The sequence below is a fragment of the Salvelinus sp. IW2-2015 genome, unplaced genomic scaffold (genome assembly GCF_002910315.2).
Source record: "Salvelinus sp. IW2-2015 unplaced genomic scaffold, ASM291031v2 Un_scaffold2250, whole genome shotgun sequence".
Lineage (NCBI taxonomy): Eukaryota > Metazoa > Chordata > Actinopteri > Salmoniformes > Salmonidae > Salvelinus > Salvelinus sp. IW2-2015.
Window position 1 is genome coordinate 66064 of NW_019943579.1, and position 25627 is coordinate 91690.

General features: G+C 46.3%; 2 protein-coding genes across 2 annotated transcripts in view; both read right to left on the reverse strand.

The window, feature by feature from the left end:
* Positions 1–2935: 2935 nt before the first annotated feature.
* Positions 2936–6179, reverse strand: LOC112073394 (cation channel sperm-associated targeting subunit tau-like). Its single transcript, XM_024140691.2, has 5 exons — positions 5242–6179; positions 4991–5092; positions 4807–4858; positions 4483–4631; positions 2936–3065 (listed from the first exon to the last, which is right to left on the reverse strand). The coding sequence occupies exons 1-5, from the start codon at positions 5311–5313 to the stop codon at positions 3030–3032; spliced, it is 411 nt and encodes a 136-aa protein (XP_023996459.1). The 5' UTR covers positions 5314–6179; the 3' UTR covers positions 2936–3029.
* A 544-nt stretch (positions 6180–6723) lies between these two features.
* The window catches only part of LOC112073395 (neurobeachin-like 1), a 41362-nt gene continuing 22458 nt past the window's right edge, over positions 6724–25627 (reverse strand). The window contains 28 exon segments of the mRNA XM_070440128.1: positions 6724–9849; positions 11136–11271; positions 11972–12120; positions 12607–12768; positions 13963–14079; positions 14311–14405; positions 14534–14706; positions 15050–15249; positions 15370–15486; positions 15851–15948; positions 16277–16394; positions 16605–16714; positions 17067–17197; positions 17580–17720; positions 17976–18100; positions 18211–18306; positions 18542–18643; positions 19031–19164; positions 19766–19914; positions 20054–20180; positions 20461–20585; positions 20975–21132; positions 21345–21494; positions 21714–21842; positions 22263–22442; positions 22833–22961; positions 23207–23366; positions 24467–24642. Of these exon segments, the coding sequence (XP_070296229.1) occupies positions 9745–9849; positions 11136–11271; positions 11972–12120; positions 12607–12768; positions 13963–14079; positions 14311–14405; positions 14534–14706; positions 15050–15249; positions 15370–15486; positions 15851–15948; positions 16277–16394; positions 16605–16714; positions 17067–17197; positions 17580–17720; positions 17976–18100; positions 18211–18306; positions 18542–18643; positions 19031–19164; positions 19766–19914; positions 20054–20180; positions 20461–20585; positions 20975–21132; positions 21345–21494; positions 21714–21842; positions 22263–22442; positions 22833–22961; positions 23207–23366; positions 24467–24642 (3792 nt within the window). The 3' untranslated portion in view covers positions 6724–9744.

Consider the following 25627-nt stretch of genomic DNA (forward strand, 5'->3'; position numbering starts at 1 on the left):
TGAAGTCTCTGTAATCTTTAAAAACATTTTTAACCTTTATTTAAGTAGGCAAGTCAGTTAAGAACAAATTCTTATTTTCAATGACAACCTAGGAACAGTGGATTAACTGCCCTGTTCAGGGGCAGAACGACAGATTGTTACCTTGTCAGCTCGGGGATTCGATCTTGCAACCTTTCGGTTACTAGTCCAACGGTCTAACCACTAGGCTACCTGCCGCCCCAGGTAGCCTAGCATGGGTAGGATGGTCATCTGAATCACGGTTAGTTTGGCAGCTAGGGTGAAAGAGGAGCGATTACGATAGAGGAAACCAAGTCTAGATTTAACTTTCACCTGCAGCTTTGATATGTGCTGAGAGAAGGACAGTGCACCGTCTAGCCATACTCCCAAGTACTTCTATGAGGCGACTACCTCAAGCTCTAAACCCTCAGAAGTAGTAATCACACCTGTGGGAGGAAGGGCATTCTTCTTACCAAACCACATGACCTTTGTTTTGGAGGTGTTCAGAACAAGGTTAAGGGTAGAGAAAGCTCGTTAGACAGTAAGAAAGCTTTGTTGTAGAGCATTTAACACAAAATCCGGGCAGGGGCCAGCTGAGTATAAGACTGTATCGTCTGCATATAAATGGATGAGAGAGCTTCCTACTGCCTAAGCTATGTTGTTGATGTAAATTGAGAAGAGCGTGGGGCCTAGGATCGAGCCTTGGGGTACTCCCTTGGTGAKAGGCAGTGGCTGAGACAGCAGATTTCCTGACTTTATAGACTGCACTCTTTGAGGTAGTTAGCAAACCAGCCCAAAGACCCCCAGCTTCTTCCGTGGTGTCCTCCCATGCACACCATTCTTGTTTAGTGTTTTACGTATCGTAGACTCGTCAGAGATATTAGCAGGTTTCAGAGATTTCTGTAAGTCTTTAGCTGACACTAGGATTCTTCTTAACCTCATTGAGCATTCTGCGCTGTGCTCTTGCAGTCATCTTTGCAGGACGGCCACTCCTAGGGAGAGTAGCAACAGTGCTGAACTTTATCCATTTATAGACAATTTGTCTTATGAACATCAAGGCTTTTAGAGATACATTTGTAACCCTTTCCATCTTTATGCAAGTCAAATTCTTAATCTTAGGTCTTCTGAGGTCTCTTTTGTTCGAGACATGGTTCGCATCAGGCAATGCTTCTTGTAAATAGCAAACTCAAATTTTGCGAGTGTTTTTTTATAGGGCAAGGCAGCTTTAACCAACATCTCCAATCTCATCTCATTGATTGGACTCCAGGTTAGCTGACTCCTGACTCCAATTAGCTTTTGGAGAAGTCATTAGCCTAGGGGTTTCACATACTTTTTCCGACCTATACTGTGAATGTTAAAATTATGTTTCAGTATAGACAACAACAATACAATAATTTGTGTGTTATTAGTTTAAGCACTCTGTTTGTCTATTGTTGTGACTTAGATGAAGATCAGATCAAATTTGATGACCAATTTATGCAGAAATCCAGGTAACTCCAAAGAGTTCACATACTTTTTCTTGTCACTGTAGGGAATAAGGAATCATTTGGACTTATTCCTACCTGCATCCTTCCTGTTCTTTCTTTTTATTTTTTTATTTTATTTTATTATAATTTTTTTTTTATCCCCTTTTCTCCCCAATTTTCTGGTATCCAATCGCTAGTAATTACTATCTGTGTCTCATCGCTACAACTCCCGTACGGGCTCGGGAGACTTCCTGTTCTTTCTAAGATAACACTAAATTGGCACTTAGCAATATCAGATCTATTTATATTATGGTTATTTAACATTATTTTTCCACTTACCTTGGATATAATTAATTCACTAAGGCAGTTTTTGGACAGTAGACATTTGTTTTGTTAGTGTAGCTACTACGCATCATTTTCAGAAAATGGGCTGAAAACAGTATACACTTTGACCTTTGAACCCAGAATGAGATCCATAATAAACCGTACCTGCCCCTCTTCTCCATACATTCCAGGATGATGGGGGAGATTGTGCTGTTTGAGGGGTAAGTCGTCCTGTTGTCTTGGTGTGTGGTCTCTCTGTACATCAGCGCTGCGAAAAGTCTGAATAAGGTACTGGCTTAGGAGTACCACATTACTGTAGACACAGGGAGCGAAATGTTACATGGGAGAATATCGGTCTGTCAAATCTAGGGAAAAAAACTCACAAAAGGGTCACAGTGTCAGAATGTCAATAGTTAAGAATTCATGTACAGTATTTGAGTGTGTCCGTGTCTTACTAGTGATGGTCTTTGCGGTCGTCCGGTGGTGGACGGCGGAGGAAGAGAGAGCGCTCCACTAGGCTCTCCATGTTTCTCGTTGGGTGCTTCAACTAGGGAGTAAATAATAGATAAGCAAGATCAATTCTTCCTCCACATCTACACAAACACTGATGTGTCTCCCTCTAACCTGGTGGGAGTATCCGTAACCCAAGGATCCATACGCAATCACCATCTCCATCTCCAGCTTACAGATGATCTGGAAAACAAGTCGGCTTTTATTGTGTTTGTCAATCCAGGAATCCGTTGTACAAAACTCCTATTGAACATGATATAACTGTCCCACATGTTGACCATGGTGTCTGATTCATATTCTGTACCTGGCGCTTGAGCCTCAGCTCCAGCAGGTGGTTCATTTGTGACTTCTGATTAGAGAACAGGACAGAGGACAAGACAGTTGATATCTGGTCCTGCATGCCAGCCTTCTAGCAGCAGGTGAATGAGAATACTTGTACCATCGACTGAAAGCTAAAATAGAAAGAAGCCATTGGTTCTTTGGTGGAGGACATCCACACGTGTTTAGCCCTGGACAGCCTTGTACACTCACTCTTATGATCATCATTTTATTATTATCCGATTTAAACATGGCATGGGGAGCATGAAGGGCGGTGGGGTCGCCCTATCGCTCCTGTCCAGTGGTTCACTCACACTGAGGATGTCCAGCAGTTTGACAAAGGTCTTTCCTATGAGCTTGGGAACTCCTGTGCCCTGCTCGAAGAAGATGAGCTCCACCAACAGACGGGGTGACTCACAGACACCCAGCGTGGTCAGTGCTCTTAGGAATCTGAAACATCCAAATGAGTCATTGATTGATTGTGTTAAGGTCTTGGATAGAGAAACACCTGTCCTGTTAGATACGGAAAATAATATTGTTACAACTTTCTCTATACAGTATTGCAATAGCTGGCCCATACTGACCTGCAGTGTAGCCAACTCTTGTCATGACCAATACATGAATCCAGACAGAGAGAAGTGGCTAGAGCATCAACACTTTTTATTTATTTCACCTTTATTTAACCAGGTAGGCTAGTTGAGAACAAGTTCTCATTTGCAACTGCGACCTGGCCAAGATAAAGCATAGCAATTCGACACATACAATGACACAGAGTTACACATGGAATAAACAAAACATACAGTCAATAATACAGTAGAAAAATAAGTCTATATACAATGTGAGCAAATGAGGTGAGAAGGGAGGTAAAGGCAAAAAAAGGCCATGGTGGCGAGGTAAATACAATATAGCAAGTAAAACACTGGAATGGTAGATTTGCAGTGGAAGAATGTGCAAAGTAGAAATAGAAAAATGGGGTGCAAAGGAGCAAAATAAATACAGCAGGGGAAGCGGTAGTTATTTGGCCTAAATTATAGATGGGCTATGTACAGGTGCAGTAATCTGTGAGCTGCTCTGACAGCTAGTGAGGGAGATAAGTGTTTCAGCTTCAGAGATTTTTGCAGTTCGTTCCAGTCATTGGCAGCAGAGAACTGGAAGGAAAGACGACCAAAGGAGGAATTGGCTTTGGGGGTGACCAGTGAGATATACCTGCTGGAGCGCGTGCTACGAGTGGGTGCTGCTTGGGACCAGTGACCTGAGATAAGGCGGGCTTTACCTAGCAGAGACTTGTAGATAACCGACTGGCTACAGGTTTGGCGATGAGTATGAAGCAAGGGCCAACCAACGAGAGCGTACAGGTCGCAATGGTGGTGGTGTATGGGGCTTTGGTGACAAAACGGATGGCACTGTGAAGACTGCATCCAGTTTGTTGAGTAGAGTGTTGGAGGCTATTTTATAGATGACATCACTGAAGTCGAGGATCGGTAGGATGGTCAGTTTTACGAGGTATGTTGGCAGCATGAGTGAAGGATGCTTTGTTGCAATATAGGAAGCCGATTCTAGATTTAATTTTGGATTGGAGATGCTTAATGTAAGTCTGGAAGGAGAGTTTACAGGCTAACCAGACACCTAGGTATTTGTAGTTGTCCACGTATTCTAAGTCAGAGCCGTCCAGAGTAGTGATGCTGGACCGGCGAGCAGGGCGGCGGCATGATCGGTTGAATAGCATGCATTTAGTTTTACTTGCGTTTAAGAGCAGTTGTAGGCCACGGAAGGAGAGTTGTATGGCATTGAAGCGCATCTGGAGGTTAGTTAACACAGTGTCCAAAGAGGGGCCAGAAGTATACAGACAACTAATATACCTACTTACCTGTATGGAGAAATACTTCCACTCGTTGAAGCAGAGGGGGAACTTGGAGCCCTCCGCCTTGGAGTCCTTGTAGGGCTGGACCATAGTACACTTCACCTTCTCCCCAATACTCGCCCTCAGGAAGCCCTGGGTGCCTTTCTTTATGGAAGCTGGGAACACAATGCTCAGGAAAACTTCATTTTACTAGTAATTTAGCAGACACTCTTATCCAGGGCCACTTACGATGGACTAACTTAACTACCTCAGTTAGCACACTGACACACAGCTTTGGCATGGTGAATAGGGTCTAATGATTTCACTGTTAGGGGCCACTGAGAAGGATACAGTTTTTATTGAAATCCCTGCAGTTTTTCAGATGGACTGTTAGACATCCTTTCTGTAAACAAAARATATTATTTTAAACACTACAGTCCTTTAATGTAATAATAATATTTGTCAGGTGTAAAGTCTATATTCCAGTTAACTAAGCATAATAATGTMAATTGACAATACTAGAATGCAAATTCACCAGTGGGCCTCGTGGAATTAGTGGCGGTGGTGGGGGAAGCTCCTCATCCTCTTCCTCATCGTCATCAGGAACAGGCTCGGCTCTTGACACTCTTCTCAACAGCTGTGAAAATMAACCAGGTAGCAACCCAGCCCTCTAMTGTTATGCCCGTGACAACTGATGATTCAATGTGCATCTATCAAACTGAGAAATTACTGTKGGCGTATTTCTAGAGGGTAAATATGCCTGCCTGTTGAAACAATTATATTTACATTCCCAATGAGATTGACTGATTTTCCATCTGTTGGTGGCCCTTCGGTTGTCGTTGCCACTGGATCAGCCATGATACACCTCGGCGCCTAGTATTTTTGAGAAAGTTTGTAAATCGGAAGAAAATGTACCACTGGAAAACGCTTTCAAAATAGTGATTGACTTGGGCTGTTGTCAGGGCAACATACGTCCAACAAAAACAAGCGCGGCCTTGTTCTATCCGGGGAGCGTTCGTAAATTAACAAGGGCGTTGTCAGATTGTCCGTTCGTAAAATCAGAGAGTTTCGCTCTCGGAGCGTTCAGAGTACACACTGGACGCTCTGGTCGAGGAGTAGGGTTGATCCGAGTGTTCTGACCTCACAACGGCTGTCACGCACCCAAGCTCTGGCTAAAGTTAGCTAGCTTGCTAGCTACTTCCAGACATAAATGAGAGAACACCTCACTGACCATTTCTCACCCTAGCAGAGATGGTTAGGCTGTCTTCATGTTATCCAGAGCGTTGGTGACTGCAACTGTGCTGCTGGCAACAATTTAATTACGCTTTTTTTTGCCGACGTTTACTAACACTGGCCATATWGGGGTGTTGAGCGTTCGTAAATATATAAATTATTCTCTGCCACACTCAGACGAGTGCTCTGAAATCGCAGTATATAGCCAGAGGGAATTTACGAACGCACCCCATGTTCAGCAGTGTAATCGCTCCAAGAAGCTTTTTGCTCGTTATGTACTACACATACATTTTCATGATTGTTGGTCGCACCATAGTGAAATATTAATGTATCGTTTAAAATACAAAAACATGCCTATATGCTGATTGTACAAAACAATAGGAACACCTGCTCTTTCCACGACAGACTGACCAGGTGAATTATATTATCCCTCATTGATGTCACCTGTTAAATCCACTTCAATCCATATATGAACTGGAGGTCATTGATGTCACCTGTTAAATCCACTTCAATCCATATATGAACTGGAGGAGCCAGGTTAAGGTTTTTTACACATGGATTGTGTAATGTGTGCCATTCAGAGGGGGAATGGGCAAGACAAACATATTTAAGTGCCTTTGAACGGGGTATGGTAGTAGGTGCCAGGCGCATCGGTTTGTGTCAAGAACTGCAATGCTGCTGGGTTTTTCATGCTCAACAGTTTCCTGTGTGTATCAAGAATGGTTCATCAGCCAAAGGACATCCAACCAACTTGACACAATTGTGGGAAGCATTGGAGTCAACATGGGCCAGCAACACTGTGGAACGCTTTCAGCACCTTGTAGAGTCCATGCCCCTCCAAATTGAGGCTGTTCTGAGGGCAAAAGAGGGTACTCCAAATTAGGAAGATGTTCCTAATGTTTTGTACACAGTGTCCTATTTTCACAGCTACAATCAGCCATACATATTAATTACATTTTTTGACAAGACTTTAATGATTACTTTCCACTTGTGTATACAAAGCAGTTTGTCTGTACAGAATGGACCAGGGAGACATTTAAAAGAATCACTTACAATTRAGTACCTGGAAAGTGCAAAAAGTAKATTTAAAATCCACTAAAATAAAAATCATGCTGTACATTATACACCAGTATTTATAAATCAGATATACACACACACATCCATTTTGGTGACAGTCACAGAGCAAGCAGCTAAGGTAAGACACCAATATATTTCWGATTTTTAGTCTACTTTGTTTACAGTTCTAGATTCTTGGTTCCTATTGGATGTGAAGTTTGTGGAATGCTGCTATCCATGGGTTATCATGGAGGGAGGGGTAACAAGGAATTCTACACACTAACCGGATAATTGTCTGTATGATGCAACGTGGATAAAAAGGCACTGTTTCAGTGGTGGGTTTGGAAGAAAGTCCTAAAACAAGATAGTGGTGTCTGACTGACAAACTAAGATTGACAAAAATAGAAACATTTATTAAATACGTCCTTTGGAAAAAATGATTAACACATCCTGATAAGAATGGAAACMGATTAAAGGAGTATGCCATCTAGACACATCAGCATAAACAATTAAAAATAAACATATATTGAAACGGCCTCTTGTTTAAAAAAAAAGGGCACACGTTGGTCTGTGATTGCAATCTCCAGACAGATTGCGGAGACACTTAAGACCAAAAACAACCACACTGCACATAGAAGTCTGATCCCTAATCTATAACTACCATAGAATCAGAATGAATGACTCTAAGTCCATGATAGATAAGAACCAGAATCACTGAATTATTATCAAGAAGGCAAATGATATGACAAGGAAATAAGGAATTTGGCATTTTAAGAAACTATTGTCATCATGAACAAACACACTCACATTATGCAACAGATGACCTACCCCGACCAAACTGTCATTTTGATTTGACAGGAGCATAACAACCATAAGGATTCAATGGGGGGTGAAATCATTCATAATCTCAAACATTGACATAAAAACACACATGAAATCTCAAAAGCCACATTAGGCCTGGTTCACAGACACACGTTTAGTGACGTTACTGCATTTATGGAACTCCAGAGGACCTTAACTAGCTGACATGGCTCCCAACTAAGAGACCATGATGGAAGGAGGAGGAACACTGAGGTGATTCTGACTGTTGGAAGATGACAGCCGTTTGGGCCGTCCCTTGGCAGAATAAGTCTCATCTCCCAATCGCGTCGTCCCTGTCAGAAAAAACAGGAAGACTGGAGATTTTTTTTTAGTTCAGCCTTGACAAGAAGAGGCTGGAATGTACCAATGCACAGTCAGCGGAGCAGAGGAAGGAACTATATTGCTGTAACACTGACATCTCAAAAGCCCTTAGAAAGTCTCCCCTCTCATTCTGAAAGGTGGATCGATCCACCGTCTTTAGTTTTTCGCCGCATAAATCTTRGTTGAACAACTGAAGCACCACTTAAAAACATACAAATAATGTAGTGTGAATTTAAATAGCCTACGGGGAAAAAAACTAGTTTTCATTCATAAATAAACATTGATTCAAGTAACATAAAAACATTCTAGGATGAATCTAGCGCTAAACATTGCACACTAAGCCAGGTTCAGTATGGTTCGTCCCTCCAAAACATGCGGTCTAACACAAGTGTAGTGATGGGCTGTGTGAGAAGCTTGCAGTGTGTGTAAGAGTGTAGTGTTCGAGGGGAGCGAGTCCTTTGGGCACGGTATGGGGTAGCTAGTGATTCTACAACACTAGGCTTCTCTCTTCTTCTGTAGTGTCAAACTAGCGGACTTTGGGTGCGTTCCAGGTTGTCTTTATTGCCGATTATCAGATCTCACAACGCCTGGAGAAGTGTTCAGCGTCTCAGGAACCACATTAAATGTGATATAGAAATCTACTGAGATTGCAATAGAGATGACATGGAACGCAGTCAGAGGCTTCTCCAATAGGGAGGGGTCTATGCATGTGTACATTAGCAAACAAGTGTGTGTGTGTCAGGCTTAGTACGAGTGTTGGATACCTTAGGGCCCCGTCCTCTATACTAAATGAGGAGTGGGCTGGAAATGCCACACAAAACACAACCTAACCACAGACCTTATACACATGCACGCATCTGTAAAAAAAAAAAAAAACTACAATTATCAGTAACATCAAACACAAAAAAAACTAAACAAAAACATTGTATTGTGACTGAACATAGCCCCTTAATGCTGCATAGGAGCCCTGAGGCATCGGTCACAGCCTAGTCAGACTGGAAGGCAAAACCAAGTCAACAAAGACCACTGGAGAAAACAACCAGCYAGAGACAACACACAGAAACACAAAGAGCGTACATACACACACACACACACACTGCTCAGTGGTCTCAGGTTCAGGGCCCAGAAAAGTGGGTTATCTTGATGACCAGAGAAATYTAATTCCCATTGAAGTCAGAGTTATGGGATGGGTGGACCGTCAATCAGGTTAAGTGTTCCCATTGGAGTAATTACATTTCTACGTTGGGGATCCCCTTCGTTCCATGGGCCTGACAGGTGGAGGGGTCAGAGGTCAGCTCAGACTGTTGTAGTGTGTGTCTGCATAGAGGGTCTCTGTAGTAGTGGGAGCCACTGGCCTGACCGTGCTAGTGATGATGATGGAGGAAGATGAAGAGTAATGGCCATGGGTGTCATTGAAGGGGAGGGTGAGGGGATGTGTGCACCTACAGTAGGATCAGAAACTCGACGCCCGCGCCGGTTGGTGCGTCCTGACCTGCCCTACTCATCCGCCTAACCTTTACACACAGTTAAAAACACACACACACACACACACACACACACACACACACACACACACACACACACACACACCCCCTGTCTTCCACTCGTGGGTCAGTCTGTCCTTCAAGTCAGAGGGAGGAACAGAAAAGGAGAGTAAGATTCCCCCAAAACAGTCATCAGTCAATCAAAACGAGGGGTGGTTCAATCTGATTGGGTAAACTGTGATGATTGGCAGGGCTGGCGGGCCAATCAGGCAGGCAGCAGGGTGAGGGGGTGTGGTGGTAGTGGAAAGGGGGGTGGAAGGGGTGGTTGTGGGGGTCAGTTCTGGTTGCAGGCTGGTTGGTACTCTGTCTCTCCAGAGGAGATCTGGGTCAGGCGCTTGCTGGAGCCCCACAGCTTACGAGTGATCTGGCCTGAACGCATCTGAGAAGAGTGGAGGAAAGGAGAAGGAGGAAGTGAGGAAGAGGAGAGACAGATGAGGRGGAGGAGGAYGAGGAAAGTGTGAAGTCAAAAGAAACAAACAAAAAGCAGGATATGATTTATGAGTGATCGGTTAGTTCAGAAATGTTGGAATGACCTAGTGCCAGTTCAAAACCAAAGCTTGGTTCACTTTGAYGCAGGTCCATTTGTATAAAAGAAAGGTGAGAGAAGTTGGGAGGGGATCAAATTATCAATTGATTCGAGYGTGATTCCCTGTGTCCCTCCCTATCCCATAACATCCCATCATTACAGCCCCAGAGTTAACCTTACTTCAGAACAGCCCCAGAGCTAACCTTACTTTCATGTCTACCAGTAGGGAGGAAGAAATCAGGGTTAAACCATTTTCACTTGAAGAGCAGGAAGACAATARGGGTTAAACCATTTTCACTTGAGGAGCAGGTGGGAATAAATTACAGCCTAGTGTATCTTATTATAGCGTAGCTTATTACTAATATAGTTTATATGGCTTGAATTTGCAGAGGTGTTCATCCAAGGCAATTCACAGCATGTCACAAATACATATTAAATCAGTCAATAATAATGACACTTCCGGTAAACAATATTGGACAACACCATCCCAAGGCCCAAAAATAAGTCATTCCTCGGTTAGAATGAGGTAAACGGAAGCCCATGTTTTCATTTCACAGTAATATTCCAGGAGAGGGTGTGTTGTACTCATTCAGAGGGGTTTATGGAATGTCTCAAGTGTTACTGTGTGTGTGTGTGGTCACCAATTCTTTCAGGGTGAGAATGGGCCAGGGTCCTGCTCACTCTGGGGCATACGCCCCAGAAACAGGGTCATGTTCATTAGGGCACGCAACAGAAAATGGGYAAAAAAGTCCAGGTAGCTCCTCCGCTGTTTCAGTCAGTTTTCTCCCGTTTGGTGCCTAATGAACACAACCGAGGTGTATGTGGCTAAGGAAGGGCGGGTCATTTAGGACAAATTATTGGCACTAAAACAGAGAGAGAATGGTATGCGGTGGTAGTTTGTAGGGTGAGTTTATGAAGTTCCCTCTGAGGTAAATACTTTTTTTTTTTTTTATTGAATTGAGGGGGATGTTTTGCTCAGGGGGTCAGGGGTCAGGGCCCTGGGGGTTAAACATTAACTTGTCCCGGAGGCTCAGCCTGCGGGCAGGCGAGCGCACCCTCAGCGGGGCGAGCAGTGGCATTGCCATGAGGGGTGAGCCCTCCAGGCTCTGGGCGATGTAGTTTCTGAACGAGCTCTTTACCTCGGCCGGCTTTCCCACGCCCACAATGATCAGCTTGCCGTCCTGCAGGCCCGCCAGCACGTGGCTCTGCTCCTTGGTGACGGACACGCAGCGCACGGGCACGCGCATTGCCATGGGGGCGGCGCACAGGGACAGGCTGCCCGGGGGAGAGAGGAGGGGAGGGGAGGGGAGGGGAGAGAGACAGAGTGAAGGGTTGGGTTAGACAGATAGAAAAAATCCCTGATATATGTACCACTAAAATCCTTGGGAGGGCTGCCTGTGTGTTTTTTTGGGCCATCTAAGTCTAAAGAGAGAAAAATCATATACATTATAATAATAATAAACTATGTATGCATATATGATTTGTTTGGGGGGGTGAAAACGTTTTCAGTGTAAACTTAAACGACTAAAACCAGATATAAAGTAGAAAAAAAAATATATATAATAATAATAATAATATATATATATATATATATATTAAAATAATTATAATCTTTGAGAACTAACAAATCACCAATATAAAAACTACACAGTCAGGGAGAATTGAAAATTTCAAAAACAATGAATTTAGAAGTATTAATATTGTTATGTTTGAGTAAAAGAACACAGTATTAGACATGGTAAAATGCATAGAATTGCAGGAAATTAGCTTTAATACTGCAACATTTTCTCTCAGCTCAATGGAGACATGTGTAGAAATGCAGGAAATGGGCTTAAAAATATATATWTTTTTTAAATCAGCCATTCAGCTGGGCCCATTACCACCTGAGACCCTTTTTGATACAGCAGAAACCCTGTAGATGCATGCGTGCAGTCGCGCACACAGACAGACAAACACACACAGGAAACCAGGTTACCTGTACAGGTCTCGTATGGAGAGGAAGCCCTGCTCGCTGCCGATAACCAGGTACTCCCCGGACACACACATGTCTGTCACCTGCTCCTTCAGGCCCTCCGTACACAGGTGCTTCCCATTGACAGAGTACAGGTGCAGGCCGTTCTTATCCTAAACAGAGACAGGATGAYAGACAATCATTCACCAGGACCCAATCATAATGTACCATCTAGTGGTCAACTAGCGTTTTGCTAAGCATCATGGTACAGTACGTCATACTTCCTAACTCACCAACTAAGTCGGTCAGTCAGTCACTAAGTAAATAACTCACTCACCAAGTAAGTCACTATGGCTACGTTCAGTCAGCCCAATTCTGATATCTTTTCCACTAATTGATTTGTTGACCAATCACATTAGATCTTTCTCAGAGCTGATCTAAATTCATGGTCGTGAATTAAAGATCTGAATTGGGCTGCCCGTCTAAGCACACACACACACACACACACACACACACACACACACACACACACACACACACACACTAGCTGCCTGGTCAGACTCCTGCACCAAAACACATTAAGATTTTAGAGAAGACGATCACGACATTTTCAACGACAAATGAACAAAATCACCTATCAAGAACATGTGTTAGTGTACCTTGAGCGTGGCCTTGCCCTCTACACAGGTGTGAACCACCACACACCCCTCATAAGAGATAGCTAGGTGCAGGATGGAGACAGGCAGGGAGCTCTCACAGGGCGGCCGGAGACACCGCATGTACTGGCCCCGACGCACCGTGTGGATGATCACCGTCCCGTCCTGGTACACAGAAACAAAACATCAGCAAGATCCATCTATCAACCAACCCTTCAAACTTCTCTTCATCCAACCTCTTCAGCTTCCTTCACCACCCCTCCAACCTCTTTCAACAAGAAAACACACGCCGACTGCCCTTCAACCTCTTCACGCCCCCTCCAACCCTTCCACGCCCCTCCAACCTCTCACCCCCCTCCAACCTCTTCACCCCCCCTCCAACCCTTCACGCCCCCCTTCCAACCTTTCACCCCCCCCTCCAACTCTTCACCCCCCTCCAACCTCTTCACCCCCAACCTCTTCACCCCCCCAACCTCTTCACCGCCCCTCCAACCTCTTTCACGCCCCGCCCCCCTCAAACCTCTTCACACGCCCCTCAACCTCTTCACCGCCCCCTCCAACCTCTTCATTACCACAAGAATCAGTGCCAAGGAGGTCGTGGCGCCAAACCCTGGCGCTCGTCCCTCACTCTCGCTCCATTTATCTACTCCCATCTCCCCCGACCGAGACGTGGCACGCATTTCCGTACCTCTCCGGTCAAACCCGCCCAGTCGCGTCACAACGTGTCTACCCGCCTGGCCGCGACACGCCGGCCCATCTGCTAATCGCTAATTAGCCCCTAGCTGACATCTGACTACGAACCGGCCCTACACCCCACGTCCCAACCTTTGACGCGCCCTATACCCTTATTTATAATTTATAATAAACCTCCAACCTCTTCACCCCCCTCCAACCTCTTCACCCCCCCTCCAACCTCTTCACGCCCCCCTCCAACCTATTCACGCCCCCCTACAACCTCTTCACGCCCCCCTACAACCTCTTTCACGCCCCCTCCAACCCCTTCACGCCCCCCTCCAACCTCTTCACCACCCCCTCTCAAACCTCTTCACCGCCCCCCCAACGCTCTCAAAGCCTCCCCGAGGTGCGCCTGGCAATAGACACAATGACAGCCCGTCCCTGTGCCCCGGCCTAGTCCTACCGGCGCCGAGTTAGCAGCGTACGTCTGCACATGCAATGCGCAACCTTTGCACTCACGATGGCGCCTCAGAACCACTGCGTGCAAGCCGACGTGAATTGCCGCGTCGAAGAGACGTGCGGCCGCACACCCCTGGCCAGATCTATCTCTGTCTCTCCTACTTTAGTTCGTTGATCGTGTACGCCTCCCAGCCCAACCTCTTCACCCCCCCTCCAACCTCTTACCCGTGATCCAGAGACGGCCATATCCAGCTCTGTGCTGATGCTGACGCTCAGCACCTCGTCAGTGTGTCCATACAGCACCTGTACCGGCTTGGGACACAGCCCCACCGGACAACCTCCCTGTAGGACACACACAACACATTCAGTCACACACTCATACACCTGGGTAGTATTCAGTAGGGCATACAGTAGTAAAACAGTTTGCAACCGAAAGCAGATGGGTCAAACCGTTTCACTTTTCTTTTTTTTTGAGTGTACTAACATCAAACGTTTCCACAGTAACAATGCAGTACAAATGCTTTCTAGCCAGTGTAGTGTATTCCAATAAACCCTCAGGCTTCATGATCTCACCTGCTGCAGCACCTGCCACACCATACAGGTGTTGTCCCTGGATCCGGAGATCAAGTGGATCCCACAGTAGTCTGTCGACAGGCACGTGACTATGTCTGCGGCGAGAGAGAAGAGAGATGACGCCAAATAATTACTATACTGTATGTGTATGTGTGTCTGAGTGCATGTATGTGTGTGTGTGTGTGTCTGAGTGCATGTATGTGTGTGTGAGATCCATCCATACCCATGTGTCTGATGTGATGTCCCACAGTCTTTCCCTTGACCAGGGAGGTGACCCTCAGGCTGTTGTCCCAGTGGCCACCGCTGAACAGGAGCTTCCCGTCATGTGACACCACAAACAGACCTGCGGTCACCTCCACGCTCGGAGAGAAGGGCCCACCCAGGACCCGCTGGGTCCTAGAGAAGGGGGGGCAGAAAGGAGGAGGCCTCAGATACATAACTCACAGAACAACTTTATGACCAAGTAATGACATCAAGTGCCCTCCAAGGGTCTGTTCCAAAACGTTTAAAGTGCATTCTTCCTGTCTCCCATCCTGGAGATAATCACAGATCTGTATGTGCTTGGATACGCCATGGCAGAGTTTCCATCATACTGCTGTGACAAACCAAACATTCTCAGATGAGTGATTACTTCAAGGAATGGAGGTAAGAACTCAAACAGGGCTCCCGGTCTCCCAGTCAGACTACAAAGCCCCACAGTTTCAAGTAGGAAAGGGGTCGGTGTTGGGGAGGGACTGACTTGGGGTTGGCCACGGTGGGGTCCTTGATGAAGGTAAAGTAGTTGGAGATGTTCTTGTCATAAGGCAGCCAGCCGTGGGTTCCCATCAGACAGTTCTGACTCAGGGTCACCATAGTGTCTGGGCTGCCCTGGGTGATGAAGGAGTGGGACTGGTTCTTGGGCACCACGGCTTTCACCAGAGGCACGTTGTCATTGATCCCCTACAAATCAACATTTATTTTTGAAGCTGTTTTTCAATAAAAGTTTTTCATAAAGTACTTTATAATAACCAACAAAGAGGGTCATGATCATATGCTTTGGTGTGTGTTTTCAAAACTAACCTCGACAAAGAAGGACTTGAGTTCGGCAAGGTGCTCGAAGATACTGAGGGGCGAGGCGTCTAGTCGACCTTTCCTCTTCTCCACCTCCTCCAGAGAAAGACGTACAGGGTGTGGCTCCTACACACACAGACAACACATCACTATAGTCCATCTAAAACACCTATTCTAAACCAGTGATTCTCAGTTAAATATCCCTGAGTAACCCCACCAGCACCCATTTCTGTTGTAGCCCTGGCTAAACTAATCACCAAGCTGTTGACTAGTTTAATAAGGTGTTTGTCTGGTGCTACAACAATGAGTACTGTTGAAGGTCRTCAAAGACCAGAGATGAGAATCACTGTTCTAAATAACCTGMTACAGCCTCATTCCCAATGATTCCTAATTGACTGGTTCATCCTTCAGTGTTCCAATGGGCTCATATCACGAGGAAGGCCTGGGAGGTTTCTCCTGGTCAGGTCAAGCCTTGTGTGTTTTCCAGTACCTTGAGCAGCTGGCAGGGTGTCTGTCCAAAGTTACTGATCATCCCCTCTACAGCTTTACGCTCCTTCTCATCAGTGATGGCATCCAGGTCCACCGCCCCTACAGCAAAACCAGAGATAAACGCTTCAGTAAAGTGCCATAATATAGCAATCTACCGTTTCTTTAGCATGAGTGCTATTGTATCAGTCTATGGGTTTTAGTGTTAGCATCCGTACCTTCGTAGGTTCAGCGTTTATTTAGCATCAGTGCTATTGTATCAATGAGAGTCTATGGGTTTAGTGTTAGCATCCGTACCAGTAAGATGCTATGGATAAGAGCATCTGCTAAATGACCAAAATGTAAATGTACCTCCACAGGTGCAGCGTTTCTTTAGCATCAGTGCTATTGAATGAGTGGGAGTCTTTGGGTGTAGTGTTAGCGTCCGTACCTTCGTAGGTGCAGTAGTAGAAGACATTGAGTGCCTCCACGGCCGCGGGGCCTCGCTGTTTGTAACCGAAGATCAGATCGATCCAGTCTTGCAGGTGGGCCGACACGTACTCAGACTCCTGTTACACAACACATACACCACACACACACATATATATATAACCCCCACAACAATAACTCACTAAATACTACTCTCTGTGGAATGCATTTATCCTGCACATCATGGTAAAGGAATGTGTGTGATCCAATTGMGTTCCAGAGTTWTTTCCTCCCCCCTTGGGATAAAGCATTATGGTAATGGTGACTGTCCATGAGAAAAGGAGGCTCACCAGGGCTTTCCTGTGCTTATAAATGAAGTCCTCTGGAGACTTGGCCCATTTAGGCAGGATGACATCATTCACCCTCTCCTTAGAGATCTGCAGGCGCCCTAGATCAAAGGCTAGAGGGAGCGAGAGAGGAGGATGAACAAAGGACAGGGGAGTGAAAGTGGATTCCATCAGAGTAGCAGTGTGACCGGAAAAAAATAAAACAGACAAAATAAAGTTAAACTGAGATTCTCCGTTTTTACGATTCAGGGTGTAATTGGGTCAGTTATAGATTTTGTCCGATTTGAACAAGTTCCAGTGTTCCACAATCTGACCGCAACTGACAAAATCTGAACCGGTCCAGTTGAGTCCAGATTATCTCTGATTGACTGTGTGAACACCACAACAGGAGGCGTGTTAGTACGGACAGTCAACRAACATAGCCAGTGTGTCTGTGATTCTCTACAGACATGGAGCTCATCTCACCGTTCTGATTCTCCAGGAACTCTGGGAAGTAGAAGAACTCTGGGATGAGCTCCTTGACGTCGTTGGGGTTGTCCGTGAGGGTCTGCCACAAAGCCGGGATGGAGTGGAACTGACGGTCCGCACAGTCAAACCTGGACCGAGGGAGGAAGACCAACAGCCAATGGTCTTAAAGTATGCCATAGTACTAGAGACAGGATGMTTTTTRCACCATGTGACGTGACCAAGACAAACTGTGGATCTAGTAAGGCTGTAGCTTGGTGAGYGAAAGACTCCTGGCCTTACTGACATCAGTACAACAGCARCTCTCCAGACAAGAGCATAGATACATCAGATTGTCAGTTGGAATACAGGTGTAATCACAGAACCAGAATGACTAGAACGRACAAAGCTGCTCAGACCACAGCAAWTTGACTGGTACAACCCGAGCACTGATAACTCCATGGACTTTAATGCTGTTAACTTCTGGCCTGAGGTTTCTAGTCTGATTCCCCCTCACCAAAACCCATTGCTTACCGTCCACTCTGTAGCGCGATGTGGAGGGACGTGAAGGGTTCCACGCGGATGAGATAGTGCATGACTCCTGCTGCGTTGGAGTAGTGGGTACCGTAGTGGAACCGGTCGATGGTGCCCGTGGGGTCCTCAAAACTCTCATACCTACAGACAGGGAGACGTGAACTTAACATTATAATTACTTACTATATTTACTAGAATAMAATCCAGTTATTGCRCTCAAAAGAGACATTTCCTCAACGGTAATAAAGTGTTGTATTGCAGTAAGTCTAGTTCTATGGACGAGGACACGTATGTAGTGAAGAGAATGAATGAAGACACTGCCYCCCTGGAACATGTCACGTAATGCAGGTATGTAGACGCAGCAGCGGCTCAGTSAGAGAGGTTGAGKGAACGTACTTCTCCCGGACAGTCTTGGCGTTCCGCTCGTTGAGTACGGCCACTGGCTTGGACAGGTCCCGGAACACCCCTGGGTCTGTCAGGTCCAGCTCCTCTGACGTGTAGTCCGACAGGATCCAGGGGAACTGGGGATACACACACACACAATTAACTAAACCATGAACACCCCTTAAAAGAGCACCAAGATGGTATATTCCARATCTTCCCCCATAGGGTCCGTGTTAACAGAACGTACCACTGGGTACTGAGACAAGTCGTTGTAGGTTCGGCCCGCGATGGTGTTCAGCTGGATCAGGTAGTCAAAGTTGGTCATCTCTCGGTTCACCCATTTCTACCAAAGACAAGAGAYAGAGYGGMMTWWKACAKKKRSTSWKKACAKWARKMMAGACCATACTGACTACTTAACATGGGTCATGCTCAGTAYYGRACAACGTAACAAAACGTTTTGCAAAAAATAATACATCTGTTCTTATTAGACCAGTTCAGGGAGTATCACCTCCGTTTCAAACCACTTCCTCCCTACTGAACACGACCTTGATCTCCCATGTGAACTTTTGACCCCTGACCTGTGTGAGTCCGGAGGCCTTGAGCAGCTCCTGTGGTGAGCGTGTGCCGTACAGGCTGAGGGAGCGCAGCAGCAGCATCCTACTGTACACCTTGTTCCGCACCTGTCAATCAAACCACACAGACCATTCCAACATGAAGGGGTCTGTTCAAAAGTGTGAAATCTTTCAGAATGCTCAGATCAAAATATATTATGTAAAACAGATATGATGGCCTGTCATGTAGAATAGGGAGTAGTACAGGTTATATTTGTTCTTAACGTTTTACTGTACTCAACACACCCCAGTACTCCAGGCCTATGTAGTCATTCCTTCTACATAAGTGTTTCCCAAACACCCCCCCCCCATCTACTTACTTGATCTATTCCAGGACTAGCCCTTGATGAGTTGAATCAGGTGACGTGCTAGTTCTGGAATAGACCAAGTAGTGAAATGGATGGGGGTACACCGTTCTCAATCCACGTAAAAAGCAGATCCCASAAATMGCCTGACCTCTTTCTTAAAGTTGAGGAAGTAGTTGGTCTGGTCTATGAGGAAGATCTCCAGGGCCGAGCGGCGGAGGTTGTACCTTCGCAGGTGGATCTCCCGGATCTGAGATAGAGGCCACTTAAAGTCCTGACCAACACCTGGAAGGACAGACAGGGGGTTGGTTATGTATAATACATAAGGCCAGGAGTTTGACCTAACTAGTGACTTGACCATGGCAAAACTCCAGGCCCTAATATTAACCCTTCGTCATTCCATGACGTATTAATATATGATGTGTATTGCATGTGGGAGCAGCTACACCTCTATGTCTAAGACAACACAATGAGAGTCTAACAGTGAGGTATGTATCTACTGTACATGTCTAGTCATAACAGCTGTACCTCCTTGTCTAAGACAACACAATGAGAGTCTATCAGTGAGGTATGTATCTACTGTACATGTCTAGTCATAACAGCTGTACCTCCATGTCTAAGACAACACAATGAGAGTCTAACAGTGTAGTATGTATCTATTGTACATGTCTAGTCATAACCCATCCATAACCTCTGGTTGATCAACTCCTGCTCCACTCGCTCACTCTCCTTCAGCCTTCCTTTCTCTCTCCTTCTTACTAACAGCAACTCTTCCTCTCACTATTCCTCCCACTATTTCATCCCTTCTTCCTCRCCTCCCTCCTCTTTCAGGAGAACCCTTCCTCTAACCCCTACGACCCTCCTATCTTCCTCCCTCTCTCCTCACCCTCCTCCTTCTCTGTGCTGCTGTCATAGAAGTAGATGTGCTGGGTGGTGAGCTCCAGACGTCCAGGGCTGACATCCACCTGGGTGACCAGCTCACAGTCCTCCCACAGAACCAGCTTCTCCTTCTGGCCTGCCTCCTCCACCTCCCCCCTGGAAAGAGASAGCGAGAGAGAGATAGAAACAGACAGATAGTTGACCAAGTCCATTCACGTTTGTAGTCAAAGCCACCCAACAGTCCACGACAGACACAACACACAGRAATTGTWGACAACGTTGAGAGTGTACTGACGTGTTGTTGGTCYCTGCYGGGTCGTCTTCAGGCAGCTCCAGAATGTCATCCTCCAGGTCGCTGACCTTCACCTGCTTGACCGCTTCCAGCAGTAAGGACTCAGATGTCACCCTCTGCTGCTGGACACCTGGGGGACGAGGGAGATGAAGAGGAGGAACGAGAGGCAGAAGAAGAGTTAGAGGAGGAGGAAGGTGGAAGAGGAGGAAGATGAGTTGTTAGAGGAGAAGGAAGAGGAGGAGGAACAAGAGGCAAAGGAACAAGAGGCAGAGGAAGAGTAAGAGAACAAAGAAGACGAAGAGGAAGAGAAACAGGAAGAGGAGAAGGGTCAGTGTCTGCAGCTAACATTATGGTTTATTCAGACTCCAGCGATGCCTTGTCAAGGGAACCAGTGAAGCTGCCTCTCTTACCCAGGTTGTCCCTGAGAGCGCTGGCCTGCCGGTGGTCCTCATAGTTGTAGTTGGGCACCAGTTTGAGTCTCATGCGGGAGTAGTTCTCCGCGCTGGACACTCGCCAGTGCATCTCACTCTGCTGCCTYAGAAAACAACAGACAGAAGAACGTCAACTAAGTTGCATGAACTGAAGAACAAACTGAARGTAAGAGAGACARCCAGAAACTCTTCTAGGGAGTTGTTCCTAGCCACTGTGCTTCTGCCTCTGCATTGATGGCTCTTTGGGGGTTTTAGGAGGGGTATCTGTAAAGCACTTTGTGACAACTGCTGATGTAACAAAACAAAAAAACTGAAAAAAGGGTTTATAAAATAAACTGCATTGATTGATTGACTGGAGGACAGTGGACAACAGTTCTTTGGCTGATCATGTGTTTGCTGTGGTGCTGAGGTAATTACCAACGAAGTCCTATAATCACATATAATACTGTATATATTATAATAAATATCTACATATCATGTGTGTGGCCGTTACCTGTCTGCCCAGGGGCCTCTCTCACACACCAGGCTGCGGCGTGCTCCTCTCCACTGCCTGAGGACGGCACTGTGCTGGCTGTGAAGCTGCTTCAGCATGCTGTTGTATCGCAGGTTCTCCTGCCGGCCGCGCCGAGAGAAGGGCTCCACAAACTGCTCCTYAGGGACGGCGGGACGAGGAACGGGGAGTCAGTGTGTTCTGGTGTGTAGAACACCACAAGGCAATATGCTCTGTGTTACTGTGGCCTGACATTACATTCCCATGTTACAGCGGTATTATTGTCAGCTCAATAGAAAGTCAACCTTACTCGGATCTGTGTGTGTGTGTGTGTGTGTGTGTGTGTGTGTGTGTGTGTGTGTGTGTATATGACCTGGAAGCGTATCTTGCTCTCTCCCCTCTCCCTCTCTCTCTTGTGCAGGTTGACCATGAAGCTTTCATAGCACTCCTTCCAGAACAGAGCCATGGTCTCGTGACCCTGGCTAAACGTCTCAATCTCATACTGCTTCATGTAGGGGATGATCTGAGGACAGAGAGAACCAATTCAATGGGGGAAGCAAAACTACTTGTTTCGTTCATCTCAGACTCGCTCCCTCAGCACCGGAGATTGAGATATTTCTCAAAAATGTATTTTCTCATCTTTAAGGTTGATCTTCAAATTTCTCAACACGTTTCTTTGCTGCTCTTCCAAGAGTTGAATGACTTATCAATGATTTAGTAAGGCATTGAACCAGCTCCTCACGTATTTGTCGAGGTAGACCCTCCACTCGGGGGAGTTGCAGTAGAGCTGGAAGTCCTCGAAGAAGGAGGGGCTGCCGTTGGTGTCAGGCAGCTGGGGGAGGTGCAGCTCCATGTACAGCAGCTTGTTCACCTGCAGACARAAGATATCACAAGAGATGAGAAGATAATACAAAGTGTTMTGAGGTATTGACATACTACAGACCAAAAGCATTGTGTTTTTGTTCATTGGATTTAAATAATGGTGGCTAGTAATCCTGGACTACAAAGCATATTCAAAAGAGAATCCATTGAAATGTCTCTTTAGTCCAGGGCTAGGTTTATTCTGTGTCCTAGACACCGACCCTTGGTGTGACACATGTTTTGTCTATGTGCCAAGGTTTTGCCGTTATTTAAGAGAACAGTCAGCAAGTCTCTTTGGAATGTTTGATACGGATTCTACTTCATTGTGACTGTTCATCATGCATGTCTTTTCGTGTCTGTGTGTGTGAGTGTGTGAGTGTGCGAGTGCGAGTGTGTGAGCGTGTGAGTGTGCCTGCGTGTGAGTGTGTACCTTGGAGAGCAGCGTGCGGAGCAAGGGCACCAGGCACATATAGGTCTCCTCTGTCTGCCCCCCTACAGAGCGTCTCAGGATGCCCTCCACCTTGCCCAGCAGGTAACACGCCTCGTCCTGAGTCTCCACGCTCTTGGTCTGCAGGATGCCGTTCAGCTTGGCTGTGGCCAAGGCACACACCTGGCAGGAGAGGAGATCACTTACATACTTACATACTTATGTCGAGGTGATAAAAACATACTTATGTCGAAGTGATAAAAACATTCATATAAAGACAAGCATTCTGAATGAGATGATGTGACACCTGATAGTTCATATAGAGGGTAGTATCTATAAACAATAAGAGGGGTAGGGTGGGGGGGGGGTAKGTGATAGAGGGTTATATGSCTTCTATGAGACTTAGGGTGAGGCGGGTTGCCCTCAAGGGGGACTAAGCTGAAAAGGTTTGAGTACCACCTGTATACTGAAAGTAGAGGTATGAAGTGTACAGTTGAACACACTAACTGTAAGTTGCTCTGGAAAAGAGCGTCTGCTACATTACTATGTATGCGACACTGGACAGCTTCTCACCTGGGGGTCTTCCTGGGCCATGAAGCCCAGCAGAAGCCTCAGGCCCACCTGGGACAGCTGCAGCCACTGGGCCCCTGACGAGTACCACACCATTAGACTGTCCATCAGAGTCACTGTCTCCTCCAGGACCTAGAAGAAAACAATCATTGAATCAAATCACCTCTTACATGGATTGTGTTACTCAATTGGTTTATAATTATTTAACAAAGCCTAATTGTGGACTACAGTCACTCTTTGGCCATAGACTGCTTTCAATGTAACAAATGTCTTCATATGTCAAATCACTGAACTATCACTTTACAATGGTATGACATTCACACATACTGCCAAAGATGGAGTAATAACAAAGATGTCGCTCCTCCTAATAACAATACCTTCTCTGTCCACAGGGTGGGGTTGACCAGGCCCTCGGCCTGCAGGAAGTCCTGCACGACGTGGAGCAGCCGCACAGCGTTCTCGGTGTGCTGGGGCAACATGGCCGCCGTCGCCTCCCGGTTATCAGTCACAGCCCACTCCAGCATCCTCTCCATCAGACTGGGTGAGAGGGAGGGATAAGAGGGAGCGTAGAGGAAAGTAAAAGAGCGAGCGAGAGGGCGAGAGAGAGAGTGATATTGTCAAACAAAATGTGAATAAACACCAGAGAACCAGACCCCCTCTTCAAGACTGATGCGACTGAACACTAAACATATTGCACATTGAACAGCCACAACTACAGTCATCACGTCACAATGCAGGCTGGTTCCTACTCCTCACTACAGTCATCACGTCACAATTGCAGGGCTGGTTCCTACTCCTCACTACAGTCAGCACACAGTCATCACGCACCGCAGCTGGTTCCTACTCCTCACTACAGTCATCACGTCACCCTGCAGGCTGGTTCCTACTCTCACTACAGTCATCACACAGTCATCACGTCACCCTGCAGGCTGGTTCCTACTCCTCACTACAGTCATCACGTCACCCTGCAGGCTGGTTCCTACTCCTCACTACAGTCATCACGTCACCCTGCAGGGCTGGTTCCTACTCCTCACTACAGTCATCACGTCACCACTGCAGGCTGGGTTCCTACTCCTCACTATCATCACGTCACCCTGCAGGCTGATTCCTACTCCTCACTACAGTCATGCAGGCTGGTTCCTACTCCTCACTACAGTTCATCAAGGACTGGTTCCACTCCTCACTACATCATCAGCTCACCTGCAGGCTGGTTCCTACTCCTCACTATCATCACGTCACCCCTGCAGGCTGGTTCCTACTCCTCACTACAGTCATCACGTCACCTGCAGGCTGGTTCCTACCCTCACTACAGTCATCACGTCACCCTGCAGGCTGGTTCCTACTCCTCACTACAGTCATCACGTCACCCTGCAGGCTGGTTCCTACTCCTCACTACAGTCATCACAACACCCTGCAGGCTGGTTCCTACTCCTCACTACAGTCATCACGTCACCCTGCAATAATTTTTTGTAACAAAATGTGTCTTTTTAAACTAATATCTTTGTGAGACTGAACCTTTTTAATTGAACATAATATCTCGTGTTTGTTGTCTAAATGGAACTGTGCATTCTGCATATTTTCAGTCTTGTCAACTGAGAATGAAATAAATCAAATGTAAGAAATGCCACTGTGTCCACCTGAGCTTGATGTGGTCCACAGGCAGCAGCAGCTCGTTGGTAGTGCCCAGCTTGGTGAGGGCAGAGAATACCTGCCCCCGCTCCAGCCAGGCGGCATCGTCCGAGCCCTCCACGCCTCGCCACATTACGCACAGCACGATCTCCAGCAGCATGCGAGACAGCTCCTCCTCCGTCCGCTAGGGGGAGACAGAGAGGAGGGAGTCAGTGAGAGTCACATCCAGGTACAGATAGACAGAGAAACACAGAGGGGGTTCCCTCCCACCACCAGCCTCCATGGTGTGGTTTGACCCCCCATGTCTGGACCTACTGACGTCAGTCCATGGGAGAATCTCAATTGCATTACCTTGACTCCTCTCTCCCCGCCCTCTTCTGAAAACCCATCCAAAACAGGACCTCCGACTTTCTCATCCAATGGGTTTTGAGAAGGAGATGAGGAGAGAGGATGCGAGGAGTCAAGGAAATGCAAATTGAGATTGTCCCCATCTATAGATGAAAGGGAGAGGTGGCTCCCTAGGGAGGCAGTGACATTTTATATTTTTATATTTCTTTATAAGTCTGCTGGGGGATTAGAGGACCTGAGGGACATAGGAACACTCTGGCACCGCAGTGGAAACCAATAGGGTGGATACAGAAGCCCCCAATAGGGTGGATACAGAAGCCCCCAATAGGGTGGATACAGAAGCCCCCAATAGGGTAAATACAGAAGCCCCCAATAGGGTGGATACAGAAGAAACCAATAGGGTAAATACAGAAGAAACCAATAGGGTGGATACAGAAGAAACCAATAGGGTGGATACAGAAGAAACCAATAGGGTGGATACAGAAAAAACCAATAGGGTGGATACAGAAGAAACCAATAGGGTAAATACAGAAGAAACCAATAGCGTGGATACAGAAGAAACCAATAGGGTAAATACAGAAGAAACCAATAGGGTAAATACAGAAGAAACCAATAGGGTAATCTGGATCCCTACCAGGAATTAGCTTTCAAATATCCAATTTAAGCAGCTGAAGGAAGACAATTTATACTATTGATATACAGCCACTGTGACTAGCCAGACTGTTCCTAGGGCCTTCAGGAAACCACCTAGAGGAAACCACTGTAGTCTATTGATATACAGCCACTGTGACTGGCTAGCTACACTGAAGAGGAGAGGAAAC